Here is a 25,075-nt window from a genome sequence, read left to right as displayed (position 1 = left end):
GGGAGAGATTCAAAGTGAAAGATTTAGAAAAAAGAGAGAGGTTGAAAGTGAAGGAAATAAAGTGGGATCTCCTGACGGACGAGGAGCTCTGCGCTCCCATTCATTGTCTTTCACAGTCGGCTAAACCTCCTGACTTCTCTTTCTGGTTGTCCAGGTCCGTCGGACTCCTCGCTGGCCTCCGACTCTCCCTCGCCGTGTTTGCGCCGCAGTCACATGGAGCCTTATCAGGCCGCCTGGCGCCGAGCTGTCACACATTGACAGAGTCGGCCCCGCCCGGCTCCCTCTCGCCGAGCTGGATAGTTCACTACACTGGGGCATGGGGAGCTCGGGTGAAACCGTTGTGATGTCACAAAGGGACAACCGACGCCGTAGCCAAATCTCTTACCTCGCCCTTCTTGTTTCAGTGTCCTTTCAAATACACAGAAGATGCAAAAAAATGAAGAAGTGAAAAAAGCTGGTGCGAATGCAAAGGACATAGACGCCTTTAGTCAGTGCTCCTCTACCCGACTTTTCTCTTCTCTTCTTTTCTATTCATAGACTAAAAGTGTGTATCTTCTTTAGCTGTGTTCAGACTGCCAGCCAAAATGAGATTTTTATCCCATCCAGATTGAAACCGGATGTCTCTTTTGTAGTCTGAACAGTCACAAATCACATGAAATCTGATTTTTGCAAAACAGATTGAAACCGCCTTCAAGGAGGTACTTTCAAATCGCATTTGGACAGATGAGTCTCAGTGTGAACAGCTCCAAGCACACGGACGGGTTTTGACTGTCTGTGACGTCGCTCTACGCGACGCAAGAGCCAATGCACCAGAGAGCGACATTCCAGGTGCGGAGCAGTCTGATGGAGCAGACAGAAGAAGTAGAGAGCAGCAGTCCCTGGACAGAGGAGGAAACTCATTGGCTCATCAGTGTGTGGGGAGATACAGTAGCTCCATTCAAGCCAAGCTCCAGGACAGGTATCACAACAAGTGCCGCTGTCACAGTGATATGACTTCACTACGCGCGGTGTACAACTCCTCGGCTCCGACGTCGTTGCTCCAGCAACCTGTCAGATGGGTCAATAATGTGGCCCAGTCGGAACAGAGCCACATCCCATTTGGACACTTGCTAAAAACAGTGTGGACAGTCAGCTCAGGATTTGAGAAGGAATCTGATTTGAATCAGATTCACCCGCAGTCTGAACGCAGCCAATAACTGTCCCGCAGAGCCAGGACAGACTAGAAACCCAACACGCCGAAGCCGAGCACCTCCAGCAAAACCAAACCCATGGACAGCCAAGAAGAGGTGAAAGAAGAAAAAAGAAAAGAAGGAAGAAGTAGATGGTGTGGGACTCAACATGGGACCTTGACATAAACGGCTGAAAGCAGGAAACTTCTTTGACTTTGACAGACTTTTTCCTCCAAACTCGCGTGTGCGCCGATGAAATGCTCACCTCTTTCCCGGTGAGGATGTGCCGTGCCAGCTTGACCTTGGCAAAGTTGCCCTTGCCGATGGTTTTTAGCAACCGATAGTTCCCGATGTGGGGCTGGTCGTCTGATGTGGTCGTGGCGACGGAGTTCCGACATCGCGGCATGCTTGCGCGGCCCGATGGCTTGGAATCCTGGGGGGAGAGAGAGAGAGAGAGAGAGAGAGAGAGAGAGAGAGAGAGAGAGAGAGAGAGTGAGAGAGAGGCGGTGAGAATTAAGCGAGTGGGCCACGGGGAGAAGCCTGCTGGCGGGGCACAAAGCAGCCGAGAGTGAAAGCCTCAAATATGCTGCGGGGAAAAAAAATGGAAAGAAACGTTGTGCATTCCGAAAGCGTTCATTACGGCAGGAGCGAAAACTGGAACCACGAGACAGAAAAAAAGAAATGCATAGGAATTCACTGCTTTCAGCAGGAACAATGACATTAATTCAGCGCCCTTAGTTCATCCACTTTCACACATGCAACATTTTCTCCAGTCACATAGGTAATGGAGCAACTAAACTCTTCAACAACGCGAGGCTGCCCGTTTCCAACAACAGAGTCGACTGAACACGACAACCAGGAGGCAGAGTGGGGGTGTTTGTACGTCGAGTTCATGCACAAGGCAACCCAAAGTGCTTGGGAGAAACAGCAAGCAAACATTTAATGACATAAGAAACAAGCAATACAAATGAAACAAGTTGATTCAAACAACTGAAGTGACACCATGAACAGATCTTCAAACTCACAACTGAATTAAATCAAAAAAACATCCTGATTGAGCACAAACATGAACACAGCCAAGCTTTTCTCTTATTTCCATTTCTATTCTATTGTCGTTTTGCAATTTAGTCACAATTTCAGCTTTAGCAATCACAATGACTACGCGCCATGGCCACAGGAGGCTCGCAGATAAATGCTGTAAGCAGCATGGGATATTGTTGACTGAATGTAAACAACAAACAGGACTAGTCACACACACACACACACACACACACACACACACACACACACACACACACACACACACACACACACACACACACACACACACACACACACACTATTTTGGTCCCAAGAAGTTGGAACCTTTCTTCACTGACCAACTGTATATTTACTGCTAGTACAAATTTGCTTGCCTACATTTAGCCCAGCTCTCCCACTTCATCCATTCATTAAAACCCCAGACGGAGGCTGCCCCATAAATCAATCTTGAGTCGTAATCACATTAATTCATTTCGGAAATGTTAAAAAACAAATTGAAACAACAGAAAAAAAAAGTCTCTCCCTTATTCCCGGTTATTCCCTTCATTATTAAATCTTTAGTTTTTTTGGTTGCCAGGTTGTGCAAGAGAAAAAGAAACAGACAACCGAACTAACTAACCTAGCCTGGATATTTTTTCCCCCTGAAAGATCTGAAAAAGTTTCAAATATGATCTAAAGCTAGAAAAAAAATATGCAGCAAAAGGTAGGAAAACCTTCAGATGTACAGCAGGTCCATTTGTATGGTGGCCTCACTGTACCCTCATGAATCTGCAGCGACACTTGCAATTTAATCCTGGCAGAACTTTCTTTAAAGAAAGACACAAGTTCAAAGTGAAACACTGACAGTGTTCCTCTGGCACTGGACGCTAACGCCTTCAATTCATCAGCGCTTCCGGCTGCCGCTGAGAGACTTCAATTTGAAGGTCCTCCTATACACAAAGTTATTTTAATAGCATCCTGATATGGTGGCGTGGAGTCAAATGTCTGTAGCTCATCACGGACGGACAGACAGACAGACGGTCTTTCGAATGGTCGGCGGCGCAGCCACAAAAAGAAAACAAAACCTTGCTGCGCTGGCAGCTTTTGCACGGTGGCCCACTGCGATTGGGTTTCAACTCCAGGAAAGGGTCGCAGCAATTGTGAGCGTATGTGTGTGATTTGAGGGGACAGGTGACTGTGGTCAGGGTCAGTGAAGAGGACGACTGGCTCCAGGGTGACGAGATCTCTCTCACACACACACACACACACACACACACACACACACACACACACACACACACACACACACACACACACACACACACACACACACACACACACACACTGGAGTAACAGCAACCTCATGTTATTCACAATGGCATAAATCCATCTCAGTTGTGTCCTTCTGTTTGCAACTCTGTTGCTTCCGTGCTTCCAACAGGTTGGATGTTCACTCACTCTGCTGAGGGCAGGACACGCTCCCATCAACAGTCCCATTACAACCAGTACATGTCTTAGATCCCTGGGAAACAACAAGGATTAGTTGATCGTGCTCGTCTCCTGCTCCAGATGGTGCAATGCAACGTCTGCGTCCATACCCGCTCCCCATGCTGACAGTGCAGAGCCGCCTAAGGGTTTAATAAGCCAGATTAAGTTTTAGTATTTAAAAAAAAGGAGAAGAAGAGGGAACTGAGCTTAATGACTGGGATTAATGACAAATGCAAAAAAAAAAAAAAGAAGGCGGACAGACTAGCTGGCCTTAAACTGAGGGGAAGCTAATTATTATTATTATTTATTATGTTTGGATTATGTATGGTGTTTGGATGATGGCAGGAAAAGGATGAAGAACAACGGCATCAAAGCAGGAAGCAGATGTTGGTTCCCTGCACAGGTTTATATTGTGATGTTGCTAATAATTAAAGGTAATTTACTGTGACAAAAAAAAAAATGTTTCACCAGCAGTATTATAGAATTCTATGAAATTATGAAACAAAATCAGTTTCACACGACAACATCAGATCTAGCAGGAAGCTAAATACGTTTCCACTGGATCTTTATGAAGGTTTTTTGTTTTGAGAATTAATCTTCAAGGCTGCCCCACTGCAGAAAATGGAGACAGTCTTTTAAAAGTAGAAATCAAGACTAAACTCTGCAGTTGAATGTGCTTGAAAGAACATTCAACTTTTACTCTTCCTGAAAAAGGAAAATGTCCTCCTTTTGCATTCTATTTTTAAACATGTAAGACAACATGGACCAACCATCCTACAACTCCAGCAGCATATACATTCAACGCTGCCTTCGAATGGACTGCGGACGGCTCTCTGGGTTCCTATTTTTACTGGGACACTAAAGCCAGACGCAACCAGTTGACCCAAGTCCTGTAAATTTGCACACGACATGAGACATTGAGGTTGAAAGATTCTCCAAGCGGCAAAGAAAAGACACTGACGGCACGACGGCTAATCCCCCATGAGCTGAATTCAAATCCCAAGTCCCCAGACAAATGCAGCCAGTTCAAATTCCCTCCCACTTCTCTTCCTTTTCCCAACTCTTCCCTCTCCACTCTCCTCTTTCATGTTTGACTATTTTTGTCCTGTGATGCTTCCTTCATTTTTGGGCAGCTGCAGGGTGAGACCCCCCCCTCTCCCCCACCTCCCTCACCTCTCCCCCCTCCGGTCCCCTCACTCCCCCGCCACAGAATCCCCTCCGCTCAAACACACACACAAACTCCAGCCCCCAAGTTACAATTATAGATGTGTTGGAGGACAATATGTGACATCATTGTTTTGTTCTCATATTACGCTCTACTGTGTGTGTGACTCACCAATGCTCACTTGTGGCTTCAACATTTGCCAGACTCCAGTTACAGTTAGACACTTATTTGAAGTATTAATACCAGGGATGCAAATTATCGATGAATTCGTTATTTGTTAGTTGATTGACCTTCTCGACCAATTAACAGCTAATTGATAAGAGGCGATTTTTTTTTTTCATGTCCAATGTGACCCATTTTTACAGTACAGTAAACAGTAAAAACACCCTATAGACTTATCCTCTGACTTTAGGTTGACCTCTAAAAAGGTTGTTTAAAAGTACCTTGTTCTACGTATACGGGTATACACCACACCATTTAACAAAAAAAAAAAATTGTGTAAAAAAATGTTCAATTAATTGCAACTCATTTATTTGAATCGATTAAATTCTCAACCGACAATGAATCGATTATAATCGATTACTGTACAGTTGGGTTTTGGCAGGATAGATACTTCAGTCATTTAAATACTGAATAGTAAAAACAGAAAGGGCCATCTGCTTGTGTGCATGGAACTGAAAGCACAGCTGCCCCTCCTGCTGAGATCGGCCCATTCTTGACTGATAACTGAATTATGACGTCTCCTGTCTTCAAGGAGCAATGCGTTACGATGTGCACAATGCATGAAAGCTGATTTTGACTATACTTATTAACAATCAGTGGATGATTCTTCTTTCTAGTGGATTAAAACACTTTACAGTGCAAGCCAACAGTAATTCGTGAAGCCGGGACTGTCCTTGTCGTTTTATTTCACAATATAGATTCTTTCATATGAAAAGCGGGCAAATACGCAACATTAGGTGAGCTTAAAAAAACACAAGGGGTATTAGAATATTGTTGTGGGTTGTTTCCTTTTCCAGGATAAAAGCCATATCAGCTCTACGGATGTGTGTCGTCTCAAACATTTCAGCAGGTGTGAATGCAGGTGTGAGATAGGGGTGGTTTTTTCAAAAGTGACAAGACAGACAGAGGCAACAAACTGCATCAAAGACCCGTCAGGCAACTCCCGCCTGACAATCACAGCTGGTTGCTAGATCGCTAGTCTCCGGAAAAGCTACAAACACCACATATTATTACCGGGCAGAACACAGGAGCAGCAGCTGGAGGAGGAGGAACCCATGCAGGAACTTTCATCTGACGTCTTCTGGAGTTGTCACCATTTGAACGGTTGACATTCACCGAGGCAAACAGCGCAGGAAGAAACGAGCAGCACCAACAGCCTGTACTGTTTGTTTTTTGGGTGGGTGGAGGTTCATGACAACTTTTGCAGCTCGTGGTGGAGACATCGCTCAATCAATCTGTGCATGCGAAATGGTCTTTGCCGTGTGGACCGACCATTTACACCCACCATTAGAACCATGTTAACATCCGGCACACACACACACACACACACACACACACACACACACACACACACACACACACACACACACACACACACACACACACACACACACACACACACACACACAAAATGAAATCTCATCGACGAGGCATATTTGCAGCTGAGAACCATTTACTGCCACACGGCAAACAGAAGCATGTGCACGTGACCAAAACACACACAAGCACACAAACGCGTCACGTCATGTTAATCCAAAGCAGTGCTGGTCGTGTTTTGACTTGAGTCTCATTATCACTGACCTTTACTAATCCAAGTTCTGGGAGGAAGCCACTCAGATACGACTGCGTGCAATTTTACACAATGCAACTCAAACTGTAACTTTGGCTGCAGCGTTTAGAGTGTGTGTGTGTGTGTGTGTGTGTGTGTGTGTGTGTGTGTGTGTGTGTGTGTGTGTGTGTGTGTGAGGAAGGTGTTAACACTGACCAATTCTAAACAAGCAATGTCTTTGGTTCATTAACATCTTTCAGTCATCTTTACAGGAAGAACTATGACTCTGCTCATTCACAACGAGAGGCAATCTAGGGACTCCAGTCAGAATGACTGCATTCCAGCACTCAACATGGCAGCGCGACAAACACACTTCAGGTTCAGTGGCGGGCAGCTATCTCTGCAAAAGGTTTGTGCGGGCTGTTTCCTTCTTCGTTTTGTTTTTTTCTGAGAATGCCGCACCACAGCCAGCTGTTAACAATTTACTGTAATGACGCCGCGCTCTCTAATTTCAAGGAATTAGAACTGATTAACTACCGTTTCCCTTCTCGGCCGGAGACAAAAGCAGTTTGTTGTTCGTCGGGGAAAAAAAGAACACAGGTGAGGATTTGGAAATGATGAAGACGATAATTTAATTTTCCCCGACTCACATCTCTGCAACTGCATAAGGAATTTTAACAGGTAACAGATACTTTTTAAAAAAAATATATCTTGGCAGTGACCTAAATGTTAAAAACCCTCTTCACAAACTAATCTACTAAACATACTAACACACACACACACAGCCTTACTCCAAAACACAGCTGACTTGTTTTAATCTGAGAAAGCCAGGGATTGGCTAGAGGGATGGGATTAGCAGGCCAGGCATCCATCACTTTTATTATTTTTCTTTTTTGAACGCAAACTACACCTCGAGCGAGTGTGTGGATCACAGAGCAACAGTGCAAACAGTCTCACTGGATACATATCACAAGCACATGCCAAAGCTGCTGCTTTATCCTCAAATTTGTGGGTGGGTGGGACACACACACACACACACACACACACACACACACACACACACACACACACACACACACACACACACACACACACACACACACACACACACACACACACACACACACACACACACACCGACTGTAGGTCGTGCTGGCTGTGTTGCCATGGAGATTTGTCGCTCCCAGAATTCCGCCTCTATCTCAGAGTTGGTTTGGATTTTTTTCCCACCTCATTCATTCTCCCACTGGTAATTTGACCTAACCCTCCCCTCGCATATGCGTTTTTCATCATAATCACCGACCATCGCAGAGAAACAAATGCAATGTTTACATCACACCGTCCCATGTTTTCCATTTTACACACTCAGAAATTCATAAGAGGCATCTTTTGTGCCTGAGACTTTTGTGCGCTACTGGCTAATTACAAGGAAATTCCGTCCGGGAAAAACTTTGCGAGCGCTCGTGTCGACAAGCACCCTAATGAGAGACATGAAAGGAGTTAAAAAAAAAAGAGAGAGAAGCTGCCAAATTACCAGAACAGAAATGTTACTGCACCTGCTCGATAAATTCTCCTGATTGATCCTGTGGTGGAAAGTAGGTTAACCAGGACATGGCAGCAGAGTCCCACTGTTGGGTTGCTTTTTGTTTCGTTTGTTTATTGTTTTAAGTATAATAACATTTTTCAGCTGTTGTTTTTTCCTCTCACACAACGCTAATTTAATATGATCTGATCTTTATTAGTCTCGAACAATTCAAACCATACAAAAATTCCGTCGGGAGATCAATCACTTGTGTTCAAGAGGGGACAGAGTGAAGCCGTGGCTTATTTCGTCGAGCCCCCTTCTTGGCATCTCAAAACAACATCATTATAATTGGAGGAAATCAAACTAAAATTAGATAAGAAGAAGAAAAAAAAATGCAAAAATATATAATCAATCATTGAATTTAAATCAAGATGTCTTAACAGCTTTGAATTTTAGCCAGTCAAACACATAGTAGGATACAGTATGCTGGCACGGCGAGGTTTGCTCGGTTGTCTGGCCCAATGGTTGGACAGTGGGAGTTTATCAATAAATAGATAAACAAATAAATACATACATACATAAATACATAAATAAATAAATACATAAATAAAATGGCCAAGACTCGTCATCTGTCCTCGTTCATTTCTTAAGCAAACCGCAGCATAATCATATTTGGTGGCAATATTGCATGACTACTAGAGCTGGCCGCAGGAATTACACAGCACATGTGCCGCTAATACTACAAACTACAAAACTTTGCCCGTTCCACGTTCATTGAAGGATATCATTATTAGTTAATTGGTTTATTATTGCTGTTTTATTATAAAAATGCATTATTAATTATTAGCCTGTGGAAAAAGGTTACTGTTGAAATTTAAATCAGGAGGAAGCAAATAAAATTTTTATTGACATTTTTTGACTTTTGATGTGTTTTTTATTTGTAAAAAGTGTTTGTTTTTTTTTGGCATGTGTGCAATATGAAGTTATTTATTGTATAGTATGACGCTTTGCTTGTTCCATATTCAGTATTGAGGCTAAACTAGTTTGGGTCCATCTGAAAAGGTTCACTGTTATATCTGGAGGAAGATTTATTTTTCAATAAATATCAATGTTGGCCCGTGACTGTCTCCCAAGTTTTGCCCCAACATTTTGGCCCCACTCTGTATTTGAGTTTGAGGCTCCTGCTTTAAGAGGAACTACCCTTCATCCCCCCCCTCCCCCAAAACCATGACCACGTCTCAGAGCACGTGTGATATTTCCCTCGCCCACTGGCCTGCTGTCGTACATAACCTGCCGTTTACATTTACGTATCACGCATGCAGAAACCATTGTACCTCAACTTCCTGTTTTGCTGAGGCCCTTGTTATTGTATCGTCTAATTCCTTCTGCTAAGTGCTTAATGTGCCACTCATTGCTGTCTTAACTGCCCCTTATGGGTAAACAATACATTTCAGATTGAGGACGATTTCCTCGATCTAAAAACAAATTTAAAAGCTTCAGCTAGCAATGGGTGTAAAGTAAAATTGTACGTGGGATTATTAGCACTGGTTCAAAAGCCAAAATGTTATGAAACACAACATGTCAATACAGGTGCAGTAAAACACAAATAGTTTGTATATATATTTCACTTCTTTTTTTTTATTTCAATTTAAATTCACTCTAATTTTTGTCTTTGCATTGTCTATGCTGCTTTAACTATGCATATTTCCCCAACGTAGAAGAAAAAGGAATTCTTATTCTTATGACTGTGTATTCGCTGAAAGCTCGTCAGCAACCATCTCCACAGTGGACACCCACCCAGACACAAGGCAAAGCGCTACTGTGGACGGCCCTGGGCTTTTTGTCGGGGTGGCGTCATCCCGGGTCTCACTGGGTTGTGAATGTTGCGTCCTCTTGAACCGGACCACAGCAGCCTGATCAGGTGTGTCTCGCCAGCTTGTGTGTGTGTGTCAAATCAATTCAGGGCTTCTTGTTTGTACTGCTGCCGTCACAGCTGGAGCTCCCCGGATGCCACTCCAGTGCATGCCCTTATTCTGCTGCTATGCAACTCTGTGTGTGTGTGTGTGTGTGTGTGTGTGTGTGTGTGACAGAGAGTTCAAGGCACCAGAGCAAACGGTGTAACTTTGTGTTGCACTCAGGGTACAAACAAAACTATGGATGGTCGAAATGGGCAAACTATGGCCCGGGGGCTATATGCCATAAGCTTTTTAATCCTGGCCGCCAAACTTGAAACTACTAGTGTGGCCCACCAGTCAAAACGCTTGCCCATCCCTGGGATAGACAGATTGAGCACAGGGTCAAACTCTCTAACTTTTCAAATGGTGTTTTACGATTTTAAAATATTGCGACCAGTAATAAAAGGCCATTTGTTTGCTTTGTTCAGACTAATTAATCAAACTCGTTCTTATGGAAATACACCATTGTTTTCCTTTGAAAAGCAGCATCCACAGTGTGTGGACGGGCCTGCTTCCAGCCCCCACTGCTTGTTAACGACAGTCAAGTGGGGATTTGCCTTCGCATCACTTTGTTGCAACAACCGACTGGCGTCAATGCCAACATTCCCTAAAAGACAAGCCACGAGTTTTTGTTGCTTGCCACTTTTAGCAATGCGAGTCTCCAAAGGGGTCTGGGCAGTGGCCAGGTCCAGAAATAAAGTCGTTAGGTTGGCAGGACAGGTCTGTCCGTGTCTTTCTGTCTTGCCACTCTGTGCCGATACGACTCCAAAGTCACGCGGTGAAGTGATTCTGCACCGCGTGTTAGCGCAGGCTTGTGCGACATTTCATGGCATTTAAATTACCATTTCGAAAATCTAATTATAGACTTTTTTGTCTGCGTATACAGACAATTCATTCACACAGTACATTTACAATTTGCTACAGTCTAAAATTGAAATAAATAAATAAAAAAAAACATGAGAGAACTATAGGAAACCCAGTGTGGGCTAAAGTTCAAGTAATGATTGACAACCCAGTCCCATTAATCAACAGAAGCACTGTTGTTTTCCTTTCATTTCAGTCAAGAGACCTTCAGTTAACTTCAGCTCCAGTGGGTCAAAAATATACGTAAAGGTTGCCAACAGAAGAAAAAAAAACTTCTCATTATTATTTTTTTTAATTTACCGTGGTATATTTTTCCTTCTCATCAAACTGCGATTGAATTCACATATTCCAAGTAAATTTTAAAAAGAAACTGAAAAGTCTTCTAAAAGATTCACTCTTTAGCCAACAGCAAGTCCCAAGCTGGGCGGCCGTGTTGTGATTTTCAATGCAAACCTGCCGAGGTTCTGAATCAGTGTGACTCAGCAGAGATCAGAACATTTTCTGCAGTGGTCACAGTTAATCCTGCCGGATAAGCGGCAACAGGACCAAGATTAGAGCTTCAGGATCAGAAAGAAATATTTTATATTTTCTATATAGGGCTGCATATCAGATCTATGTATTTCATCACAGAGCACAAAGAATTATCCAAAACTAGACTGGAGATCTCGATCTCTGTGGAACCGCACATTTAACCCTGTGTTGACATTCTCCCTCATGTATGCTCAGTTTTAGCTGCCTGCTGAAAGTGTACAGTCGTACATGTTTGGAAGGGGACCAGAAGCATAGCTGCAAAATCAGCCTCGGGGAATTGAATAAACGCCTGAATGAGGGCGTCGTTACTAATGTGGGGGCAATATCAGTGCTCATTGTGACATCACAAAGGGCTGAGTTCCAGAGCTGTGTGTGTTTTAGTACCCAGTGAAAAGCGGAGCAAGCATGTCTGAAGAGCTCTCAGAGTGACTGGATCAGGGGTGGGCAAAACCTTTTGACTGGCGAGCCCCAAAGGGTTCTACAGTTTGACAGAGGGGCTGGAGCAGCAGCAGGTGGATGGAGAGATTTTGTGACCCACCTCATAGAAGGAGACAATATATCATGGGATATGTAGAAAACATGTGCTTTAATGTCTATTGCCGCACGGTGTTTCGCTCTGTACTGAAATCACTCTTAAAACACTGAAGAAATTGATGAAACACAGCTCTTTTTTTGACTTGCTTTGTATTAATGATTTTTTTTCAAATTCGGCGGGCCGGATTTAAAAGCTTAACGGGCCACATATGGCCCCCGGGGCGTGGTTTGCCCACCCCTGGGCTAGAGACACAACCCCCCCGGGTTGGAAAACAACAGTGTGTGACCTTAAGGGCCAATCTGGTGTCCAGGTTTCTCTCTGGTTTTCAACACTAAAGAGCGGATGAGCCGGGGGTGAGTGCGAGCCGCTGACGCAGCAGGGCGGAGACCCACACACCTTCACCTGGATGACGTCGACGCCTTCCAATCACGGGCCTACAGTTAGCTGCCGCGCCTACCACTCCGCTCAACAGGAAAGGCCTGTTTTGCCCTTCCTGGTTTCCCTACACGATCCTGTCGCGCGCACACACACACACACAAAACCACACGGCGCGCGCGTGTGCGAGCGCACGTGTGCGTCGGACGATGGAGTGCGATGCGACTGTTTGAGCGGGTGCTGTTGCCAGGGTCCCCGGCTAGCCGAGTCTCTGCCTTCTTCTGCCTAGCGACTGGCCTGCCGAGGAGGGGAAGGCATCATTTATGGCTTCCTGGGCGGAGCGGCGACGTGTACATGGTGTCGCTGCTGCTGCTGCTGCAGCCAGATGACTCATTCAAGCAGCAGCATGAATGGAGACGAGCCGGAGAGGTGAGCAGCAGAATATTAAGCAGCAGGGGGGGAGGAGCCGCCGTACCTGCGCTGAGACGAACGCGCGCGTGCGAACGCACTCACTCACTCACTCACTCACTCACTCGAGCACGAACACACACACGGGCACTCTCTCTCACACACACGGGCACTCTCTCACACACACACAGACACACACACGCCCCTCCTCTCTTCCTCTTCCAGGGGTGGTGGGAGATAGTGGCGGTGCCTCTGAGAGAGTTCACGTCGTACTGAGGCTTCAGATCAGGTGTGGTCAGCTGAAGTCGCGGCGTCAACAGGGCCGTTTGCGTTGTTCCACGCTGCGGCTGAACTTTGAACGGGGGAAGCAGAGCCGTTAACGGTCCTCGTAAAAAAACAAAAAGCATCACGTTTCTCCGCCTAAGGTTTTGTCGCTGGGACGAGTCGGACGTTTCTCGCCGTCCGCGACTCGCCGGGGGTTCGTTTGACAGCGCGAGCTCTCAGGTTTTCATAGCAGCGGCTCCCCAAAGCAAAGACTGCAGGGACCTGTTGCTGCTTTTGCTGACAAGCAAGTGAACGTGAATGTGCCACATTAAAAAAAATAAAAATAAAAGGCCAGGGTTGGCTTTGCTCATGCACTGCTAGGTGCTCGTGTTGGTCGTTAACACGTCAGCCGTTTTATTACTACTTGATAAACTGGAAGGACAGGGTTCAGTCGAAGCGGACGAAGACGAAGGATCACATTGTGAGACCGTGTTTGGGTTGTTTCGGTAAAAACAATAAAAGAAGAAGGTAGAAAAACGTGATGTGTATACAGCTAGTATTTGGAATCTCCATGCTGGCAGTGTACAGACTGTAAAATTATTACAGATTACAGATTACAGATTGTCAATTTTTAACTGGATTTCCTCCTGCAGTTGACACTTTTTACTGGGAGGTTAATGATACTTCCTGTGATACTGCATCGTCATAAAGTAGATACAGTGTTTTTAGGTTCCCTGAACTTTAATGGTTTTTGTACTGTGTGCACGATGGATCTTTGTTCAAACGCTTGTGTAATGCTTTCGTTTTATTTTTTGATGTGGACCCCAGGAAAAGAGGCTAGCACAGCTGTGGAAGATAAAGGGAATCTGAATAAAGACCAAAGAACAAAGAATTTGCAATAGCCAAGGACATTTGTGCCCTCGTCCCTCCATAATCTCCCAGGCTTGGTTCAAAATGAACCCAGCCTCAACGCAACACAATCACTTTAATTAAGCCTAAGCTGCTGTCTGCTCCTCCTTTTAAGGGAATTACAGTGAAACATCTCAGGAGGAGAAACGGACGGCTCAGCTTCATCGCACCTCACGCACGGGAGGGGATCGTCGCTCAGCCGGCTGGTGCGACTGGCCAAACAATGAAATGGAGGATGGAGCAACAATCAGCAGAGGCAGACCAGTATTTCTGGCTCGCTTCATTTTGTCTTTTCACGAGGACGACGCTGCCGCGGTGTAGAAGAGGACGGAGCGCTGCGCGGCAGGAAATCAGACAATTGGAGGATTGCGAGTAAGGGGGGGGAAGTGCCCCCCCCCCCCAAAAAAAGGAAAACCTACAGCGGTCATACAAACAGAAGACATTAAATCAATAGCAATTGAATTAGAACGATTCATTATTCGTAAGACTACTGCGACAAGAAAATTCACTGAAGTAACTTCCTGTTAGCCAGGATTTAACCTTGTATAAAACCGCCGCCGCCACCATGGTCACACCAGATTTAAAACAACAGAGACAAGGAGTCCAGATCTTTTACATCTGTTAGCTCTTGTATGATACAAGCTGTGCCTTGACAAAAAAAACTAAACAGTAATCCTTTAAGCCTGTGCCAACATCTACTTCCTGTGTCCCCTCCTGGTCAGGACCTCCAACACTGTAGCATTAAGTGAAGGCGTAAGAGCCATACTGAAGTTGCAATATTAAACAATGCCCACATTTTAGATGGGAGTCCTGCTCCCATCAGCAAAACGCACTGAGGTGAATTCAAGAGAAGTTTGAAAGTGCAATTACTTGTTTTCCACTACAGACGTCTCCAGATGCGTTGGAAAAAGAACAAGAGATAAAAAGGCTTGCCAAAAGATTCTTTCATTTTTCTGTGAACACATGAGAAAAGACATGCAGGGAACAGCACCTCCAACGTGCGGGACGCAGTTGTTTGTTGGCTCTGTGACTGGAGAGGAATCAAGCTTTTTGTGGCAGCAGGCATGTGAAACGTGGGGAAGGTGACGGCTACGCCTCAGCCTCACGCCTTCGCTGCTAATTTTACAGTTTAATTAGCTGTATTCAAATACAACAGCACTCATCAGATGTGCCACAGTCTTGTTTTAGTGATCAGATGTGGTGGGAGGGGGGGGCAACTTATTAATGTTTTTTTTTTTTGGAATCTTTTAGTAAAAAGTATTGAGGAAGAATTCAGCAGGTTCACCAATAAAAGATCAAATAATTAGGACAGTTGTTCTTTTGGAAACTGTGACATTAGGGTTGAAGAGATAGAACACCTATGGAAGTGCATTGTTGCCACAGGCTCAGTATCTCGTTATAATGAGAAACTACCAAGTAAAAAAAGTGAAAACTATCACTGGAAAACATGAAAGTTTGACAAAATAATGTGATAGCTGGACGTGAAAATGATCGAGTTATCACATGAAACTATCACGTCATAACTTGATACTGAGCCCTGAGTTTTTTTCTAGTTTTGGCAGCAATGCACTTCCGTAACCACCAACTGTTGGCCCTGTAGGAAAGGAGCAACCTGTCTTGTCTGTCTTGTCTTGTTCAAACCTTGGCCAAGCAGAGGAGATGTGAATATATCTCAGGAACGCCTCTTACACATTGACCAACTGCTGCCAAGTATCCTCTGTAAAGTCCAAGCCGGGCACTCGGTCAGCGAGTGTCTCTTCGTGTCTGGTGCCATTTTGTCGTGCATCTTGAACCCGACACCGAAGGCTTTTCTATACATGGCCTTTGAAACGGACTGGTTTGAGTGGGAGTATCCACCCGTGACCTCTTGCACACAAACCCAGTTAAGGACTCGCCGCGACCCCAGACTCTTTTCCTCCCCAGCCCCTAAATCCTCCCATGGTGGGCTGCAGGACAGGCCGGCGGGCCTCCGGCGAAGCCACACAATAGGCCGCAATTGACGGGGCCCTATCGTAAAAGACGAGACAAACTGGGAATGACTTCACTTCGCCCCTAAAATGCTCCAGAATGCCAACGTCTGGAGCATTATCTCCAAATCTCACTGTGGTTTTTCCGAAGGGAACAGCAGCAGATCACCGGCCAGCCTTCTGAGCTGGTGCAGTGATTCCTACTCAAGATGTGAGTGACCAACAATCTGGATGTGTGCCATCATCTCCATGCGCTGATGTTGACACTGAAGGGTTAACTGACGCAACTACAGGGTTAAACATGTGTTTTCACTTTCCAGGGTTAGAACAGGTTCTGTTGCCGAGCCAGGGTCACCATAATTGTGCACTCTATATGTGGGATGTCTGACCTGAAGCTTCTGCTGTCTTTTGATTGACTTTTTTTTTTTAGGTTGGGTCCATATGGTGTCACTGCATTGCTATGCAGCATTTGGAGCCTGGAGGAGAAGACACAGCCTGGCTTTTACTTCCATTGAGATATTTTGAAAAGTAATCTTCAGTTGTTATTCATTATATTTCCACAAGCTAGCGATGCTTCTCATCATACACGTTTTGTCAAGACAATGGAAAACAGACACTCACAGACACAGACTCCTGCCCTCTGCAATTGGTGCGTTTCCATAAAGGCAAATTTTAACCAAACCTTTTTTTTTTTTTTTCATTTGCTTTGAAGATTAAAATGAATAGCACGCTTATCTTTCCATTTGGTGACTTCATGAGAGAATGATGTCATGGTAAGTGTAGTTCTGTCTCAGGACGGTGCTGAGGCAAAAGCAGCAGAAGAATGGAGAGGGTCTTTAGTACAAGTTGGAATTAGCCATAACAAGGACCGCTCCTAGAAGACACGGTAATAGAAAATCTAACGTGCACAGCCACAGTATTAAAATTACCAAGATGTGCATCATACACGACAGAGATGGTGCACACAGTCGAGTGAGCCGAACGTTTGCAAGAGTTCATTCAGCAATCCTGTTTCCATAAAACACACAATTAAAAAAAAACTAAAACCACCTCAAGCAAATTTTCTGCAACCGAGAGAAAGTTGTTTTCAGTTTTCACAAACATTCTTATGCAACCTTCTTTTAAATGTGCATTTAAAGGCCGCACGGAAACACTCCATGGCCGATTACACTGCTACCTCGTCGTGTAGTCACTTGGCATTTTGCAACTTCCGCTGCTTATTGACCCATTGTCACACTTGATGAGACTCGCTCCATACCAACGCCCAGGTCTCATTTGAGATTTTCAAAGAAAAAACAAAGCCACGCTTCCCATTGGCACACACTTCAGCCTGGCTTCAGGCGCAGAGGTTATAAATGGATTTAAGGTCGCAACTTGGCACCACTCACGGGTATTCATTATCTTTCTCCACGAGTGGCAGTAACACAGGTGACAGACCCGTCATCGCCAGTCAGATACTGTCACAGGTGAAAAAGTACTGAGAGGTGATTAGTGGACATTTTGGCAATAGTCACAAGGATCAACATCCCCATCGACAAGTCCAGAGAGAGGTACAACCAACACAGTGAATGGTCTTTTCTCAAACATACATAAATGTAGATAGACATAGACACACACACACACATATATATATATATGTGTATGTATATATATACATACACATACATATACACACATACATACATATACACACATACATATATATACATATATATATATATATATATATATATATATATATATATATATATATATATATACACATACACATACATATATATACATACATACATATATACACATATATATATACACACATACATATATATACACATATACATACATATGTGTATATAAATATCCGTGTGTGTGTGTGTGTGTGTACACACACACACACACACACACACACACACACACACACACACACACACACACACACACACACACACACGTATATAGTTGCATATATTTTGATTATACATAAAAATTTGGTTTGAACTTTAAAAGTATGACATCATGCAGAAAGAGCCACCGGTGTGGTGGTGAGTTGCAGTAGCAACACAAGACTTACATAATCAAGCGTACTGTTGGTGACCTCTGGTACAGGTAAGGGTGCAGCCATGGAAGAATACGCATGTGTCATCGTGTGAGTGTGCGTGTCTTTCTCGCCCACGCTTATCCATCTACATACCGTTGTGTGGATGTGCTGTTAATGGAAGTAGCTATCCACTGTGTGAGACAAGCCAGCCAGCGCGCACACAGACACACACACACACACACACACTCATGGTATCAACAAATAGCGTCCGTAGGCAGAGAGGCCTAATCTTTCAACCTTCAGGTCTGCAGATACAGACAACTTTCCATGCAGGTCGGTGCACAATGCACTTGGGTTGGGCCTCCACTAGTTCGCCTTGGGAACTGACAACTAGTGCAGCTCTTAGGACACACTGCATCAAAATGACCATTTAAAAAGAAACATCCGTGTATTATAAATATTTCATTTAAAAGCCACGGTTTTTAAATGAAATACTAAATATTAAATCCCATTCAACCTCCAACTATTAATTAGACAATGAAGCATTTGTTCAGCTACCACACACACGCCGTGCAAACGGCTGCAAAACCCTCACACCGTCAAGAGCCACGGGTACGCAGTGAACACATGAATATTGTGTGGAGTTCTGATTTGCACACAAACTCATAGCAAAACTCTGTCGTCCACGTCTATACAGCAGACACCCCCTTTTCCTCCCCTTTCAGCCAGAGACTTCTCATCACATGATGCTCGTCAACAGCCTAGCAGCTAATGCAAGTCATAGCCTCTTAGCAGTAGCAGCAGCACTGATTTTCATGTGAGAGTGGCATTTTAATTATTGGAGCAAATCCTCACAGATATTACATATGCAAGATTAAAAAGATGCTAACCCTGACTGGGAAGGAGGCCATTCAGGTTTCCCATTCTGGCTTTTAAATAGAAAAAGACACTTCAAGGGTTCTCACCAGTGTGGAACTGGGAACACAAGAGCAGATGATTGAGATGAATGTGCAGCAATTGCACAGAAGGGTGTTGGTATGGTGTTTAAGGGAGAGCCCTCTGGTCCTCATGATTGAAAGGCCATGACGTTTGGATGTCTTTCAACAACAAAAAAGATCCCACACAATCATCAAAGCTCAACTGGAAGGACAAGCCCCAACGCACAGACTCAACACAAAGCTAAATTTGATGCGCTATTTTGCAAGGAGTGGGAACTCCAGTGTGAGTGCGTAGGCAAGCTGATGAATCACTGCTGTGTGGCGAAAAAGACAACAGAGGCAGGGAGAAACAATCAGAAGACTGGCTTGGCTCCTCTCATCGACACAACTCAATCCAAAACCAGATAGAGATTTGGACAAAGGTTGGAATAAACTGAGATTCTGCATACAGATCTTACCTGTCCAGTGGAATTTTCAATGACTTGCGCCAGTGGGATCCTTGTTGACATCTTTTATTATTTAGACTTGACGTTGCCAAAAGAGGAAAATGAGCGATGACACAAGGAGCAGTTTCAGTGTCTAATATGCATTTATGGTCTGTCTTGTTGGTGGTAATGGCCGCTTTTGGGCAGATTTTCCTGCGCTAGTCGGCTAGCAGCACCACAAATAGCCCGTGAATCAACAAGTTGAATCCCACATCAGCACAGCTAGTCCACTTAGCCAACTAGCTAGAGACTAGCTAGCAGCAGCCGCACGTCCCATGTTTGTCAACATGCACAAAACGGGAGAAGAAAAAAAAAATCCAAATTTCTTCTTTAGCCTTGGCCCGAGTGTGATGTGTAAGATCCAGCGATCGTTTAGGGGCAACAGAGAGCAGCGAGTTGCGAGTGCGCCGCCGTGACGTATGGCCAGCTAGCTGCTGGGGCTAGGCTGAGAGAAAAGTTGGCCAACGGTTGTATTGAACAAGACCAGGTTCAATTAGGAGGCTAGCAGGCTAACCTGCTAATGTCCGGGGAAATGTAGTCTGTCCCAGAGATTCACCAAGAAACACTTATCCAGTGTCGTTTTCACCAACGCACTTTCGATTCTCGTCTTTCTTTTTCTGAAAGAAAAATGTTTCCTCTCAGGTTAAAAAAAAAACAGGTCCGGGCTCCGGAGTTACAAACTTTAGGCCAAAGTTATTCCCGTTGAGATTTCGACCTCCCCGGCACAAAAACATTCAAAACGTTCCAACAAAAATATCTCAGAGAGGGCATCTGAAAATTTAAAAAACAGCACCATGTAAAATAGTCACATGGCAGGTCGGAAAGACGAATTAATTTGTCGCGCTAGCTGTGTGTCTGTTCCAAATTAGCCCGTGTAGCTCGCTAATTTGCTGTTCCTGTCGAAGCGGAGCTAGCCACTTAGCTCGATCCCCGGCGGCTGCGGCGGCTCCGAGCTGCCACACACAGCGATCCACGGAACTCAAAATCCACGGAAACCACCGGCGGCTCTTCCCCTCCGTTGCGTGATTGGAATAAGGTCGTTCGCCAGTGCTGCACTGCAGTGTCGCGATACCAGTCCGTCCGTCCTGTCGGTGCACCGACTGCTAATATCCCTGCGACCAGCCGCGACAAGACGAGGAAGAATCGTCAAGTTGTAAAATCCATCATCGACAGTGTGTGGGGTGTTTTCTTTCTCGCTGTTATAGGTGCGCGTGGGGGTGGTGGTGGGGGGGGAGGCGAGGAGCTGTGCAGTCCGCCGATCGCAGTCTATGCGCACGATCCTGCCCTGATACCGGAACAAGCTCACGGCAACATGGCTGCTTGCACCACGACTGAAAGAGGAGAGGAGGAGAGGAGAGGAGAGGAGAGGAGCTGTGGGAGGGAGGGAGGGGGGTGGACTCGGTTGTTCGACTCCGCTCGGGCTTTTCCGAGCCTCTGTTGGCTTTCGCAACTTCCTCAGGTGGGTTTCCTCAAGTGCCAAAGTGCAGGATGTTGTTCGACCAAAACCATCCGCTCCCTCGCATCTCGTCCGACCGCCTTTGCCGGTCCTTTAAAAGTTTTACACATGTTTGTGTGGTGGACAGCGATGGAAATCCTGGATCTTTTCAGCGAACCGAGTCTTTTGGCTGGGCTCACTAAAAAGAGCCGGTGGCTCTTTTGGCTCCCAAGCGACCCCGTTGTTGTTGTTGTTGTTGTTGTTGTTGTTGTTGTTGTTGTTGCTGCTTATATGCTTATTTTACTACCAAATGATGTGCTATAATTAATGACTAATGTTCGTGATACCAACACTGACATTAAATGTGTATTATTTATACACTGAACATGGAGCATAATGCTATAAAAGTCAATATAAAATACCCAAACAAACACCCATCCCAATACACCTATGTATAAGTGAAAGAACACATCAACAACACATCCCAACAAGATTTTTTTTTTTTTAAATAGCAAAACAAAAAGCAGCATTCCGCTAAGAAATTTTCAGTTCATATATATATATATATATTTGTGTGCGTGCATGCATGGGTGTGTGTGTGTGTTATATTGAGGTATTTATTAGAAATGTTTCCTTGAGGTGGCCGCAGGTCATCATGACTCATGGCAATAAGTAGATACTTGAGATGACTGCACAACTGTTTTCATTATTCTGATTGTTAAAGTCCCAGTGATTGTCACATCCCATGTCAATATGGTTAGTAAACCTATCAGCTGGTTCTTACTGCCTCAGGTTAAGGGTTGGGGTCACGTTAAAGTTCTTCTTTGAGTGTCTTATTTCCTCGAAAACAATCATCAAGCCAGAAACACATGTAAAAAAAAGAAGATAAAAAACAAAAGATATTGTACATCAATCAACAAAGATATACATGACTTGAGATGCAGTAGTGTAGAAGTGTGAGTCGTTCTGGTGGGGTGGCCCCGGTCACCCTTCCTTGGCCACCACAGAGCTCCATCCCTGTTTTCCATACAGGTAGAATATCATCGCGTCATGACCTGTTATGACGGGCGGCTGACTGTTCCACACTGCTGAGCTCCAGTTGAAATCTTTGTCGTCTGTCCTAGGATTCCATGTTCCAGAGAAGTATAGGTGCTGCGGGCGCCCCTTTAAAATGCCCAGAAGACGATGAATGAGAAGTACCTGCAGTGACCCTGGACCTTGCTAATGCTGAGGAGATTTCAGCGAGGATGCTGCATTTTTACATTGAGAAGAACAATGACAAGAATGACAGCCAGTTATTCCTACAGTGAAAAAGGTGTTTTTTTGCTTTCTTTTTTTACTTTCTTTGGCCAAAGGCGGTGCATAGCAGCGGTCGCACGCAGCTAACTTTTGCTCGTGTATGAATCCGTCTTGAGGGGAAGTGGCAGAAAAAAGAAAAAAATGGATCAGTCAGCGTGAACAAAATGTTTGGCCCGTCACCTTCCATGGTTTGGCTCCCCGACACGGACACTTCCTACCGGCTCCAGTTGGATGTGTGACAGAAATTCAAAGGGTTTGGTAAAGGTTCCATCTGGGTTAGTGCCAAGCTAACACCATTAGAAACAAGAATCTTTTTATTGGGGTGGGACTCCACTGTGTAAACTTTACTGTATTGCTTTTGTTCCTCTTCGGGCAGACCTGACCCTCTCTAAAGGGAGCTACCATGAGATTTGTTGCCTTTGACGTAGCTCACATTCGTGTCCGCTCAAGGCGTCAGACATTTCCACAGTGGAGTCACTTCCCCACTTCCTGCCACCTAAACAGCTGTGTCGTCATCTAAGACACTTCAGGCCTTTGTGTGTAACCAAGAAGCACAATTTGAAAAACAGTGTGTGTGTGTGTGTGTGTTCCTCCAGAGCCTCAGTTAAGATTGTCTAATGTAGATGTGGATCTCCATTTTCTGACTGACAACTAAAATGAAAAAAAAAAATCAACTCTTGACTCCCTGTTTGAAGTCTTTTTTCCCCCAGGAGTTACTTATTAAAGAATCACATGAGTTATCCTGTAGCATTTGGGGTCTGGCTGACGTGAGAGCTGTAAAGTAAATCGCAATTAAAACGTAACGTCACAATGCTGACCACTGACATTCACGTTTCCAAGTTACTTAGCAACAGCCGAGGACCGATGAAGATAACATGGCCGCCAGTGGAGGTAGCGATGCCAGCACTCGGACAATCGGGACGTTCTGCAGATGCAGATGCAGGTTTCTCCCATATGATGTGAACCGATGACAAGGAGATAGAAAATAAGCAGTAAAGAGACTTGGATGTAAAGGAGCAAATCAGCAGGATAGTTTCACTCTGGCTGACGGAACGGAAATCACCCGAATCAAAAGTGTATTTTTGGTGCACACAGAAGATAATTCATTATCATCTGTGTTACTGTATCACTGAGCCTCTCCTCTTAATTACCAGTGAACACTCAAACCCATCCAACTGACTTGGCAGGATATTTCCTCTTCTTCTTTTTTTTACTGCCTGCTGGAGCGTGTCCAATACGAAGGTTGGGGCACAGGAGAGTGCGCTCCAAATGAACTGAACAGCTATTTTTTGAAAAGCACTGACAATGTGTTAAAATGCCACAGTCTGATATTCTGATGCCTTCAAAAAAGACAAATCCAACATTTAAAAAAAAGACAAATCCAATATCTATGACGGTATTGCGTGAGCGGTTGGCCTGACTTGTCTGTTGCTAGGTAAAATACGCCAAAGGGTCGCCATCTACAGGAAGTCTCGTTGCATTACACCTCACCGACCATCTTTCTCCACTGAGCACTCCCTGGCACTGTTTTCTACACTGTATTCTCAGAAATATTTCCATGCGGGACTCATTTTCTTTGGCAGCCACAATCTTCACTGTTCTCCCTTGCAGGAGAGATGACACTGTGAGTAGGACATTCAACCACAGTCTGCTAATTACTGCTGATTTTAGCATATTCAAAATATATAATATACATTTTGTAAATGTACAGAATAATACATCTGATGAACATTGAAAAGCAAACCAGCCTTTCTTATCTCCAGGCTCCTACCTTGGCTCTGCCAAATGCATGTAGACAGATTGAGGCTGCGGTAAAATGTATTTTGAATTTGAAGTCAGTCAGTCTCCCTGTGACTGCAGACCTGCAACGTCGTACACATAACCGGACTGTAATACTTGATAGGTGTGCACAATTTACTTCCTGGTAACCTTTGTCATTTGTTTGTTGGATTAACAATATTACCATTGTATTTATTATCATCATATGTTTGCGTCTTTATCTTTTCACAGCAATAATCCAGCTTTGTCTAACTTGGCATTGGTGGTTACGATAAAATATCAAAGCAAGCTACGATGTTACCTCTGTTTGTTTGTCTTCTGAAAAAGTATCTAGTCTTTTAATTTACCTGTCACAAAATGTTTGTGATTGAAACATATTTCAGATTATTGATAAAAATGAAACTTTTCATACTGTGTGTATTTGTGAACGTACTTGCAGAGATAGATTAAAAGTTTATTTTAAAAGAACAGCAAAAGAGAAAGGAATGTTCTCCCGCTGTCTGCATGACTTCTCTCCAGCTACCCCAGCTTCCTGTCCTGGTGCAGACGCATGCATATTTAGCTAATAGGCAACTCTAAATTGTCTGCAGGTTTGAGTGCAAGTGGTTGTTTGTCTCTCTGTAAACTGGATATGCCCCCTGGGCAGGCTAGACGGGCTCCAGAAACCTCTGCCACATTGAGTGCAGGGGAAGCAGAGATAGGAAATAGATTGATGCATCAATATGTTGCCTGATATTTACTTTGGCACAATTAACTTACATTACAAAAAAATGACATGTCAACTCCGAGAACCTTTCAGCAACATCTGATACTGCATGGTGAAAAGTATCTCCTATTGCAGTCAATTTTTAGATAGTTATCTGAATTTAAAACATCCAGTATTCTACAATTTTGCCATGAAAGTTATGTCTTGATATTGATATTGATGATATTGGTAGTAGAGTTCAAGGATGAGAACTCAAGGGTCAAGATGCAGGTGCAATAACCAGAAGAGAAACGCAACGTAAAAGGCCCATCTTTGACTGAATAAATCCCATCTTAACCTGGCAATTTAGTGGCTGATGACTCACAGCGTGGGCAAAAATTAACAAAGAAGTGAGAGGGTGAGGCATAAAATAGGCTCAATCTGTGCAGAGGACAGTGCAAGTGGAAGTG

At 44.3% G+C, this 25,075-nt stretch overlaps 1 protein-coding gene across 8 annotated transcripts in view; it reads right to left on the bottom strand.

Annotated features, from left to right (window-relative positions):
- Positions 1-20,712, bottom strand: part of mark2b (MAP/microtubule affinity-regulating kinase 2b) — a 47,497-nt gene extending 26,785 nt beyond the window's left edge. For all 8 annotated transcript variants that reach the window (XM_076034109.1, XM_076034111.1, XM_076034115.1 and 5 more), the window contains exons 1-2: positions 19,381-20,712; positions 1,435-1,602 (exon numbers count right to left, since the gene is read on the bottom strand). In XM_076034109.1, the coding sequence (XP_075890224.1) occupies positions 1,435-1,602; positions 19,381-19,431 (219 nt within the window). In that variant the 5' untranslated portion in view covers positions 19,432-20,712. The remainder of the gene's footprint in view (positions 1-1,434; positions 1,603-19,380) is intronic.
- Between the last annotated feature and the right edge of the window lie 4,363 nt (positions 20,713-25,075).

This window comes from Nelusetta ayraudi, unplaced genomic scaffold (genome assembly GCF_046127955.1).
Source record: "Nelusetta ayraudi isolate G7.1 ecotype Tasmania unplaced genomic scaffold, CSIRO-AGI_Nayr_v1 ptg000042l, whole genome shotgun sequence".
Lineage (NCBI taxonomy): Eukaryota > Metazoa > Chordata > Actinopteri > Tetraodontiformes > Monacanthidae > Nelusetta > Nelusetta ayraudi.
This window is presented reverse-complemented; position numbering and strand designations above follow the sequence as displayed.